Source organism: Malaclemys terrapin, chromosome 7 (genome assembly GCF_027887155.1).
Source record: "Malaclemys terrapin pileata isolate rMalTer1 chromosome 7, rMalTer1.hap1, whole genome shotgun sequence".
NCBI classification, from domain to species: Eukaryota; Metazoa; Chordata; order Testudines; family Emydidae; genus Malaclemys; species Malaclemys terrapin.
This window is the reverse complement of record NC_071511.1, coordinates 57,916,058-57,928,741: the sequence shown is the minus strand read 5'-3', so window position 1 is coordinate 57,928,741 and position 12,684 is coordinate 57,916,058. Positions and strand designations below refer to the sequence as shown.

Genomic DNA, 12,684 nt, shown 5'->3' with positions numbered 1-12,684 from the left:
CAGCAAAACCATCCACTATTGACTGCACGTTGCCCAGAGTCACTACCCTTGCTATCACCAGGTCTTTCATTGCCCTGGCAAATTGGATCACAGCAGCCCCCACCGTAGATTTGCCCACTCCAAATTGATTCCCGCCTGACCGGTAGCTGTCTGGCGTTGCAAGCTTCCACAGGGCTATCGCCACTCGCTTCTCAACTGTGAGGGCTGCTCTCATCTTGGTATTCTGGTGCTTCAGGGCAGGGGAAAGCAAGTCACAAAGTTCCATGAAAGTGGCCTTACGCATGCGAAAGTTTCGCAGCCACTGGGAATCGTCCCATACCTGCAGCACGATGCGATCCCACCAGTCTGTGCTTGTTTCCCGGGCCCAGAATCGGCGTTCCACGGTATCAACCTGCCCCAGTGACACCATGATTTCCACATTGCTGGGGCCTGTGCCTTGTGAGAGGTCTATGGCCATGTCAATTTCCTCATCACTCTCGTCGCCGTGCTGCAATCGCCTCCTCGCCTGGTCCGGGTTTCGCCTTGGCATGTTCTGGCTCTGCATATACTCCAGGACAATGCGCGTGGTGTTCATAGTGCTCATAATTGCCGCGGTGATCTGAGCGGGCTCCATGATCCCAGTGCTAGCTATGGCGCCTGGTCAGAAAAAAGGCGCGAAAGTAGTATCTGATGGACCAGGAGAAGGAGGGAGGGAGGGAGGGAGGGCCGAGTGACGACATGGCGTACAGGTACAGGAACAGGGAGAAACACAAACAACTGTCACACAGAATGGTCCCCCCAAAGATTAAACTGGAAACCCTGGGCTTAGCAGGCCGTTGATTTCATGGAGGAAGGGGAAGCAAATGAACACAGAACAAATCTATTTTTTACATCTTAAGGTGGCAGCCGACGGTGCAGCATGAGTGACAGCCATACCAGTACGATGATGATGGGTACCAATCATAATATACCATCATCTGCCAAAAGGCAAGGGGCTGCTGCTGTGTAGCAATGCAGCCCCACGTCTGCCAGCCCCACGTCCGCCAGCACCCAGCATCGCCCTCGGCCTCTTCTGGGTGCTTAGCAGACAATATTGGGCAATTGGCAGAAAATAGTATATTATGACTGGTAACCATCATCATCGAGACAGTAGCATGTCTGCCCAGGTGGCCATGATTGACAGCCACTCCAGTACGACGACGACGGGTACCAGTCATAATATACCATCGCCTGGAAGGGGCTGGTGCAATGCAGCCCTACGGCTGCCAGCCCCACGGCTATCACTCATGCTACACCGTCTACCGCCAAAAGGCAGTTAGCAGCTGCTGCTGTGTAGCAATGCAGTCCCACGTCTGCCGGCACCCAGAGGACATATGGTGACGGTGAGCTCAGCTGTGCTGAGCGGGCTCCATGTTGTCTGCACAGGTAACCCAGGTAACCCAGGTAAAAAGGCGCGAATCTATTGTCTGCCGTTGCTGTGACGGGGGAGGGAGGGGCCTGACGACATGTACCCAGAACCGCCCGCGACACTGTTTTGCATCATCCGGGCATTGGGATCTCAACCCAGAATTCAAAGAAAAGGCGCGAACCGCTTCTCGGCTCGAGCTGTGGCGCAAACGTAGTATCTGACGGCCTAGGGGAAGGAGGGAGGGGGGCCGAGTGACGACATGGCGTACAGGCACAGGGAATTAAAATAAAGAACGGTGGCTGTGCATCAGGGAGAGACACAAACAACTGTCACAGACTGGTCCCCCCCAAAGATTAAACTGAAAACCCTGGGTTTAGCAGGCCGTTGATTTGACGGAGGGAGGGGGAAGCAAATGAATACAGAGAAAATCTATTTTTTACATCTTAAGACGACGGTGCAGCGTGACTGATAGCCCTCGGCATCTTTCTGGGTGCTTGGCAGCAAATACGGGGCGGTGTATGACGATGGTCTTCAGGCCTATTGCACGAGCTGCTGCTCAGGGAAGACTCTGCTAATGTGCGATGACCCGACTTGTAATAGGCCGGCTAACAGTCATAATACACCATTTACTGCCAAAAGGCAAGCCCCACGGCTGCCAGCACCCAGATCGCCGATGAAGGCTACCAGTCTACTGCACCGTCTACCGCCAAAAGGCAGTTAGCAGCTGCTGCTGTGTAGCAATGCAGTCCCACGTCTGCCGGCACCAAGAGGACATATGGTGACGGTGAGCTCAGCTGTGCTGAGCGGGCTCCATGTTGTCTGCACAGGTAACCCAGGTAAAAAGGCGCGAATCTATTGTCTGCCGTTGCTGTGACGGGGGAGGGAGGGGCCTGACGACATGTACCCAGAACCGCCCGCGACACTGTTTTGCATCATCCGGGCATTGGGATCTCAACCCAGAATTCCAAGGGGCGGCGGAGACTGCGGGAACTGTGGGATAGCTGTGGGATAGCTACCCATAGTGCAATGCTCCGGAAGTCGACGCTAGCCTCGTACTGTGGACGCGGTCTGCCGACTAGAGCACCTAGAGCATTTTATTGTGTGGACATACACAATCGGCTGTATACAACCGATTTCAATATAACCGGCTTCTATAAATTCGAACTAATTTCGTAGTGTAGACATACCCTTAGAGGGCAGAGTTCTGAAACAGTGGAGAGTGCTCCAGAGTATGACTGTGAGGACCCAGCACTGAAATAGAATGGTGTCATGAATGGAGGTTGAGATTGAGGTGCACATTAGAAAAGCTATCTGGAAGCCAGGACTTGAACAGGGGGAATGCAGGGTTCATATGCTTTGGAAGAAACATGCATGTGTCCCTCCTGCTACTACACACTTTCATAAGCACTAAAAGTCACATCAGCCTTTACAGATACTGACAGATATTCTACACCCAATATTTCTGGGAGCATTTTAGAAAACCTAACGACAAGCCAATGTTTTCTTGCCATTGAAAAATACCATGGAAAAAGTTGCAGTATCACTTCACATGTTTCTACAGTATTGGAAATCTGAACAGTAGTGCCCGATTAAGTATGAGAGAATCAGGAGGTGAGCCTGACTCAGCAAAATTACATTCCAAGATAATGGAAATCCAGAAAAAGTATGTTCGTTGCACATAAAATATGGCAGTAAAATGTGACTTGACTGAAGCACATTTATAAAAAAATAACCTCCATTTTAATCAGTAAAATGATTTTTGTACATTTAAATTATTTGAGTAAAATTTGCCATTGAGCTAATTTTCTGCTGCAGAAGAATGTAAAAAATTTTGACCGAATCATCAAGAGTATGTTGTGCAAACATGCAGTAGGTGCACAAACATCCCAATCTACATGTGAAGTATGCAAACATCCTGGTGTACGTGCACAATTTGAGTGCCAAAATTATGCCTGTGTGGTATGCATGCAGTTATGAAGACTGAGTTAAGGTTGTACTCAAACTGAAGAGACTGGTAAGTTTATATTGTCAGTAATTGGAAGTTTATTCTGCAAAATTTAGACATATTTTTAAAAATATCCCAAACAAGTTACAGTTAGAAGTAAAAAACACAGCATTAAGCATCAGTTGATCAAATAATAAACAGAAGGCATATAAAAGCAATTTTCATAAGCTAGCGATAACATACCTTTCCCAAAAGGCAAACAGCATACATCATCCACTTGTCACCAAATATTGCACAATGCCAAAAAATAAATAAATACACACATTCAGATCTTAGAAAAAGTCAACTGAACATGAAAGGTCCTTCATACTTTATGTTATATGGATTGATTAGGGCTGATTACAGTTACTTCCCCCATTTTTGTGCGACTGGCAAAAGCCACAGTCTGATCTTTTCTCATTGCAGCCTTAAGCATTGATTTTATGTTCTCTTCAGAATTGTAGCAAACTATGTTTTGCTTCAAACTTTCATAAGATGGGCAGAGCTCATGGGGGATGAGCCTGCATCCACTGAAGTCCCTGGGCTAAATCTTCCACTGACATCAGTAGAATCAGGATTGGGCCCGTTGAGCGGTTTTTGACAAACATTTCTGTCCAAACAGCTTTATGTTTACTTTTTCAAAACAGGGTGTTGGAGAAAGTTACAGCTTGGGCTGAAGAAACTCAAGATCCCCCACATCACTCAGTCAGTGCATCCCAGTCCAGATTTGGACTGCCTGCCTCTTGAGAACGAGTGGAGAGTTCAGTCTCCACAGTTTGTTGGCAGACAGACTTAGAACTGAATAACAGGGCAAGGTAGTCTCATCTGCTCTGGTGGGTTTTGTATGCACACTGGACTGAGAGCAAATGCATTTCACTGACCAGCCATCACATGGTCACTGCTGACCCAGCCTCACTTGAATCAGTGTTTTGGAGGTGAAAGACCATTACCAGTGGTCTCCCTGGGCTTTCATCTTAAAACAGGAACTTTTTTTTAATGCTTCAATTACAAACTTAATTACAAAGCATTTCTTCTTCCTCTCTTTTCCTACTATTTCAGCACACTTTGTTGCTTAGGCAGAGACAATATGCATTATATGTTCATCCAACACAAGAGCCTAAAGATGAAAGAAGACTGTTAAAGCACTGAGCCCTAAATAGTTTTTAATGACCAGCTGCAAACTAGTCAGGGCGAACTGAGGGCCAAATCTCGCATCCACTAAGGTGTGCTCAGGTTTTAAGACACCCCAGCTTGCCCGGGGTTTGAAAGCCATGCCCAATTCCCATGTTGACATGAATCAAGCATATGAAGCCATGATATCTTCTGCTCTGCTTTTCTTGATATACTAAAAACAGTTCCTTGTTCTAGACTGCCAGGCATACAGACCTGCAGCTGATCTGCTTTGTCCTCCCAAGGGCAGAGTTACAGGAAGAATATTACCAGGGGCTGCATTTGGCTCTAGCGACATAGCGGCACACCTGCACTAGACTGTAGGGTGACATGTGTTTCCTTAGAGTGTAAGTGGGGCCTGAACAGACCATGTTTGTAATGAACCTTGATGCCACTTCCCAGCTGTGGTCTCTCTCAAAGCAGCATAGTGCACAGTAGGCTTTGGAAAGTACAGAAGAACTCAACGGACACTTGTTTAAATGGACAGTTTGGCATGAGGGAAGTTCTGAGCAGCAAAAGAGGGAGGCTGGCAGGGCAGAGATGTGAGGGTTGTTTTTAGATGCCAGTTAAGCAACTGAAACAAGGGAGGCGCAGCTCATTGCTGAGCCCAACCGTAAAGTCTTAATCAATCCAGTGAAATTCCACCACAGAGATGCCACCAGAACATGTCCCTCTGACCAAACTCACATTAGAGGAAACCTGTGTGACTAGGGTGACCAGACAGCAAGTGTGAAAAATCGGGATGGGTTTGGGGGGGTAATAGGAACTTATATAAGAAAAAGACTCCAAAATCGGGACTGTCCCTATAAAATCGGGACATCTGGTCACCCTATGTGTGACAGTCTCCTCTAGTGGTGCAGAGTCAGAGTTACCCAGGGTTGAATGGACAGAGGGCAGGCAGTCACTCCCCCTTGCCCCCCGCCTGCATGCCTGCTTTAACACAGGGGTTCTCACACTTCATTGCACCCCGACCCCCTTCTGACAACAAAAATTACTACATGACCCCAGCAGACGGGGGACTGAAGCCTGACCTTACCCAAGCCACCCAAGGGCTTCAGGAGCAGGCAGGGGGCCTGTAACCTGAGCCCCACCACCCAGGGCTGAAGCCCTTGGGCTTTGGGCCCAGGTGGTGGATCTAGGGCTTCAGCCCCAGACCCCAGCAAGTCTAAGCCAACTCTGGCGACTCCATTAAAAGGGGGTTCCAACCCACATTTTGAGAACCACTGCAAGTTTAACATACACTGGCTACGGGTTTATCTGGAAAGGAAATGTTCTGAAATTGGGAGAGGGGCATCTTCATGCTTTGCTCTTTTCCTTCTGCCCCACATTCCTCAGTTCTTATACCCTGGGAGATAGGAAAGCAGTTAATTCCTGCAATGCTGCAGCACAGAACTGACCTTACGGGCAGAGCATGAGAGAGCTACAGAGGCAAAGGGGCCCATGAGCTGCTGGTTGCACAGGACTAAACCGAAGGGCAGAACCCACCAAGATGTGTGCAAAGTAAAACAGAAGTGAGCACTGAACAGGATTTGGCCCCTGAATTAACTCTCCTCTTCAGTTTTATTTCCTTTAACTCATTCCTTTCATTTGCAGTTTCATTTTCTCCTCGATTAGGTGAAGAAACTTTTTTCAGTTCAATGGAAAAGTGCTGGGGACTGCGCCCGCTAGGGAAAGGGACACAAACCCAACTCCTGCTCTCTGGATCTCAACCCTTCCCCCCCGACTAAAGCGAGTCACCAGCAAGCTACGGCAAGCCAGCATTCAGAGCCTGTAGTGTTCTGAGTAACACCTGGTTAGTGGAGGAGAACACTCATGTACTTTTAAAGGAGCACCCATGTTGCTTGCTTGCAGTGTCATTGTAGCCTTGTGGGACATGAGATATGAGAGAGATGAGGAGGGTGAGGTAATATTGTTTATTGGAGCAGCTTCTGTTGGTGGAAGGGACAAGCTTCTGAGCCACATAGAGCTGCATTGAAAAGAGAGTTTGCACTTGATTGTGAACTGAAGATGCGTTTCACAAGTGCCACCCTGAACTGTTTGAATGACCCACATCTCTACAAAGCAACAGTAGCGGACACCCCGTGGATTACTTCTTCAGCAACTCCCTCCACTGGCCACTTGCTGTATTGCAAGGGATGGGGAGCTGCAACTCTGGTTGCTCTGTCGCCTGCTTACCTGAGCTCTCTCTGAGCCTAGAGGGCTGGGTTCAGCTAAAAAGGGATGGCTCCTCTCCCCCACACAGCTACCACAGGGAGGGAAGGGAAAAGAGAAGCTGAGAACCAACAAGTTATTGTTACCCAATTCTCTACCCTGGGCAGGGGCAGAGTAGCCTCTAACTTGTGCCAGCCATCAAAGGTCTCCTGTGAGCCATGTCAGCCAGGGATTGCTGGAGCTCCATGTTCTCCTCACCCCAGGCCTGAAAGCCAGCTACCCCAACTCTCTGTGATGAGGACTTAGCAATGGTTTTTGCTCCTTGTGCCATCTGAGTGGCACAAGGGGGAGCAGAACTAAGAAGCCCTTTGACGTTTTTGAAAACACACAGCCCTCAGGTGGATTTGGTTGGACACAGCTGCTGTAGGTGCAGTTTTGCTAAACAGGATGCTTAGGGCAAACAAAACCCAACCACTGAACGGGATGTCTGTGCCCAGTGAAGTAAGCAACAATTAAATCCATATTTGAGCCACAAAATACATACACCTTATCAACACATGCTATTACAAAGCATAAACAGCCTTAACACAGATATGCTACTCAAATGTGTACAGGGAAGGGGGAAGGTCAAAGGACTGCTAAAAATTTCTTCCCCTAATACAAGAGGTCAGCTATTTGGATTTAAAGTAACAAGGCCCCTAGAAAGCATCTATATAGAGCTGTTTCATGTGACAGAGCAATTCCCTCACCAGCTGTGAGGGAGTCTTGCATCCAATGCAGTGTATATAGCACCTCGCTAGTGTCTTTCCCCATCCAAAGACAATGGGGTGGGCAGAGAAAAGGGCTATATAAAAATGACTTTTGCTTGAATATGGAAGTCTTCACAAAGCCCTTTTTGCAAAACCATCATGTCCAATAACTATTAAAGGAAGATCCGTTACAGGAGATTTGGTGGGAACAAGCCAGTGTCCAAATGTTACACCACCAAACTACTGAGATCCACTCTTCCGATGCAGCTCGTGATGAGCATTCTTTGAAGACAGACTCTGAAAGGAGCTTTTAAAAAAAAATATATATATTTTTTATATTTTCCAGTGACTCTCTTTAGTTGTTTTTACAACTCTCTGAGTGTAGGGTTCCAATGAGGACAGCATGTTCTTGGTGGGAGGCGTAACCCCATATGAGGTGTAAGACAGTCAGAAGACTCATCCAAATTCTCTTTGCCACCTTGGATAGTTTTTCCTTAAAATCTAGAAGTCCCAAGACACTCCCAAGAAAAAAAAAGTCACAAAAGGCTGGGAGATTTCTCAGTGAAATGTTACTACAAAATGCACCAGAGCTGGGGGGCAGGGAGGGGGAAATCATCTGGCTTCCATCTATAAATAGTAAAAAAGATCCTTTAAAATGTCTGTATATATATATCTGTACACATACACACTAAAATATCCCATATTCCAATGATCTCAGGATTCAGCGACCTCGTGGGGGCACAGGTGGAGGAAAAAAGTTTTCGCTGCTTACAGGCCTGCAACAAGACACAGAAGCATATAAGAAACAGAGAACGGGTTTGTAACAACATTCTATTTAGTGTAAGAATGAAATGTACTTGATATTTAAGTTTGCATAAGAAGGGCAGAGTCTTATGCATTTAAGTTTACATAAGAAGGTGAGCAGGAACTGGCAATCAGTATTTCATCAATGGAGATGGGAATAGAACCCAAGAGTCCTGTGTAATGCTGAACAAATCACTTTAACCTCTCTGTCTTGGTTCTTTCATCTATAAATGGCTACAACAGTATAGTAGCTGCCTGCCTCATAGGGCTGTTGGAAGATTTAATGTTTGTAGAATTCTGTGTTATACTAACACTCTGAACTTGCAGAATCTTTCTTCTGAGGCTCTGAGAATGAGAGAAAGGGGAGGGATATGGCCGGTAGCTGCAAGCTTCAAAAGCTGATTCACACCTGCTTTAGGGGGTTTAGTTATACAGTTGCAAGAGCCAAGGAAACATGGAATTCACTACTTCTGGACATGGCTGACAACTGTATCTGGACTTATTGTAACAGCTGGAGAAGTTTATTAACCTCTGTAGTTATACAAGCTAGGATTCTAAAGCCTGGATTACACAGAGTGGCACTGGTTTAATTAAAGGGATTTTGTTTTAACTGAGTCTGCAGCAATGTTAAAACACACCTTTAGTTAAGCTAGTGCAGCTTTAGGGCTGAGAAAAGTCCTAAAGGTAAACAAATCTACTTCCGAGTGTAAAAACAGATTGCCCAGTGGGAGGGAGTTCCCCCCATATACAGCATTGCCTGTGGGTGTATTGTGAGGGGTTCTTCGCCAAAGGATCATGTATTGAACCTCTGCCAAAGGCATGATACTGGATTAGATGGATCAATCTAATTCAGCATGGCAAACGCCATGTTCCAGTAACACAGTACCTTTTAGCATGTAAGCCGTACTAATAGGATTGCCAGTCAGATTACTAACCAGGAAAATTAATTCCACTAAGTCCTATGTGAGTGTAAAATGGATTCCAGAATTTACACAAGATTTGTTTATTTTGTTAACAGCCTTGTCATTCTGGTGAAAGGGATGCATTACATCTGCAGCTTTCTAGCTGTTTGCATTGTGCTACAAACACCAACCCCTCAGACACTTGTGTTCAAGCTCAAATTACATGCTTTACCTGCTTGCACCTCTGGGAGGTATTCTCGGAGGCCTTTCAGGTAGCGTGAGGGGAAACCTCTCCACTTGCTGGGGTATTGGGCTGCGGCTTCTGGTAGCTTCCAGGATTTCATTATCCTACAAAAAGGAAAGACAGAAGGGGGAGTGAAGTTTTGCCAAAACATCCATAATACACTAGTATCTCAGATCCTCAAAAGGCTCTCCCTCAAATAAGCATATTTCCTTCAGTGTCATTATGGGAGCATAACCTCTTGGCTGGATAAGTCAGTGTATGAAGATCCACTTACAATATGACCAAGAATACAGTTAGATGAACTATGAATAATATCCTGCCCGGGAGGTGTGCTAGGGGCCTTGTGGAACAGATCATTAGGAAAGGCTCCTGCCTCAGAGAGATTGCAAATAGACTATAGACATGAGGGCAAGACAGAAGGGGAAGAATTGGGCTACAGGGTTACATGCATAGAGCTGTGAGGAGGATCTTTAGCAACCACATTTTAAAGTCATTTGTTTCTCGTATATTTCACAGCAGAAGTGGGTTTTGTTTGATTTAAAGCATTTGGCTTTTTTGCCATTCATGCATTTTCAAGGGAAATATTTAAGAAGCCATTTAAAAACTAATGCAAAAACCAGACCCGGGTTTGTCATGAAGCAAACAGACAGCATAGAATAAAGATGAAGGCTTACCTCGTTGTCACCTTCCATCCCACTACTGACACTCAATGTACTTCGAGTACTCGATCGGTTACTGGCACTACCTAGTTAGAAGACAAGAGACAAGCGCATCATTAAATCTTGTCAATTTCTAGAGATATTAGCAACACAGAAATCATTCTGAGCTCCTATTTACCTCTTAATGCCTATTACTTAACACTCATTTTAATAAACTCACTTACATTTTAATGCTTCCTTCAGCCCTCCACTCGCAATCATTTGCATTTCACTCAGCTTGGGCAGCAAAATCGGGCTCATTTACCTCACTTTGTTCTTAGCAAGTTTCTCACGCAAAGCCCTGCACTGGGGTTTTCAACACCCTATTTCATTGAAAGTTTGTGACTCTGACACTGGCTTATTTTCACATTGGATACACACCTTATTTTCATGCGTATTTAAATTGACACTCCCATGGCAGTTCCATTAGTTACACTGACGTAGCAGTATCTAGATGTCTATGCAGTATTGGCATAATACGCTACAAGATTAGAAAGTTCAAGAATCTTTTTTAAACCAAATGGGGTGTTTAGAGGTCCCCAGAGCCCCCACATTTAAACATAATGGCACTGGAGCCAGGGCTAGTCCATTTGCCACAGGAGGAACTTCCAGCTTTTGGAGAGCTGCCCAGGCCCAGCTGGTATGAATGGATGGCACCTTCAGAGATCCCCACCCTCCCTCCCAACACAGTTCTGGGAGAGCCAGCCCACTCTTCGAGGAACCAGGACCACAGCCAGATTGTGCTGGGGGTAGGTGGTAGCTAGGTTGGAGGAACCCCTATAAAGTTGGTACCCTGCCTAACTCCCATCTCGTATAATGATCTATACATGAGTCATTGGCCAGTCCACCCCAGTTGGCCTCCACCCCAGAGATGTGCCAAACATACCCAGCCAAGGCGACAGTGGCAACCTGCTGGGGCCCAGTTCTGCCTTCCCAGGCAGCGAATAACCCCTACTGATTTCTATCAGAGTTACTCAGCCTGCAGTGAAAATCAGGAGCTACATGCATCATTTGCATGAAATGGAGCAGATTACAAGCAAACTTCAATAATATATTCAAGCGTGTCTGAGTCACTGAGGAGCCCAAGTTCCATTGGCTATCACTTCTGAAAGCATGAACCCTTATCTATAATAGCAAAGGGAATCGCCCATAGAGACTCCTGGGTGTTCAGTTCCCTGCATGCAGTGTTCCTAGGCTCTGCAAATCAAGTTGGTGCACTGCATGCTGGGAAATTGGGGATTGTAGCCAGGGGCCAATTTCCTTCCTATTTAAAGCAGCTGCTACTGAAGTCACTGGGAGGTGTGTTTTTGACTTCAATGGGAGTAGGATCAGACTAACGCATTCCGGGGCTAATGCTGCAGTGTTTGCCTTTGAGAGTTCTGAGGGCTAACTTTGCTCCTGCTGATTCCAAAGGCAGGCAGAGGAGATGATTTCAGGCCAGCTTTCCTGTATGGGATGCCTGAGATGCATGGCTTGCTTACTTGCAGTGCTAGAGGTGCTTTCTGTTTTCCACTCTCCTCGCTTTATCTCCTTTCTTGGTGGGAAAACAGTTTTCCTGGGGCCAAATTCATAAATGCCACATTCCAGTTTCCCGGGAGCATTGTGAGACGGTCGTATAGGCACCGTGATTTCCAAGTCTAGAAAGGAAAATAGCCATGAACAAGTCAGTGGCAGCCTATCTCAGGTACTACAGGCTACTTATACTTGAAACAGAGGATTAAACATGAATTACTCAAGCACTGATTCCCACAGGGGCTTTGCTTCCATTGCTCAATTTCCATCAACATTCAGATGGACTGGGCAGATCGATCACACTGCTACTGCTTGCAAAGGGAAGGTCACAGGACTGAGTCATATTAATCTGGTTTAGTGCAAACAGAGGACACTTATCCACAGGAGCATCCCCATTGATGATTAGCAGACACAACCACCTCTGGGCTGGAGCAACATTTAGCGTTACTATTCTCTATGAACAAAAGAAATGCACCCATTGGAATGACTCAGTTAACACTTGGCTCCTCCAGTTCTCTTGCCCAGCTGTGGCAGTAGGTAGAGCAGCCGAAGGGTTGATGTTAAGGTTCTCATGCCCTATTCCCGACTGCCACTAACTTGCTGGGTGCCCCTGGGCGAGTCAGTAAATCGCTCTGCTCAGGGACATGATGTCGTTGCTGCAGACAGGAAGAGCTTAGGAGATGAAGGAGTCAGCACTTGTAAAGCTCTTAGCCCACGAGAAGCACAACAGGAACGGTGAGGGGTGGGGAGGCTAGAGGCTATGGGCCGTGTACAAGCGTCTACTACTTCAGCTCCACTCCTGCATGTCAGACAACCTGTCAGAATCAACTTTTCACCATAGTTGGCCTTCCTGGTCTCCAAAATGGAACAGACAGAAGATCCAAGAGTCCAGATCCAGTAAGATCACACAGGGCAGCCCAGGCGCTGACCCAAACCTTTCCCTCACTCAAGCCAAGGGGGAACCATGCTGCCAAGGAGCTGTGTGGCCCAACCTCAGAATGAGGAAGCCTGCAGGGTGGGAGGTTGCTGAGCACTAGGACAGCCTGAGTCTAAGGAGGAAGTGGTCAATGTATTGCACTAGCC

General features: G+C 46.6%; 1 protein-coding gene across 1 annotated transcript in view; it reads right to left on the bottom strand.

Annotated features, from left to right (window-relative positions):
* Window positions 1-6,440: 6,440 nt before the first annotated feature.
* The window catches only part of PIK3AP1 (phosphoinositide-3-kinase adaptor protein 1), a 77,268-nt gene continuing 71,024 nt past the window's right edge, over window positions 6,441-12,684 (bottom strand). Inside the window, exons 14-17 of the mRNA XM_054035536.1 lie at window positions 11,571-11,726; window positions 10,066-10,136; window positions 9,380-9,495; window positions 6,441-8,217 (exon numbers count right to left, since the gene is read on the bottom strand). Coding sequence (XP_053891511.1) covers window positions 8,163-8,217; window positions 9,380-9,495; window positions 10,066-10,136; window positions 11,571-11,726 — 398 coding nt within the window. The 3' untranslated portion in view covers window positions 6,441-8,162. The remainder of the gene's footprint in view (window positions 8,218-9,379; window positions 9,496-10,065; window positions 10,137-11,570; window positions 11,727-12,684) is intronic.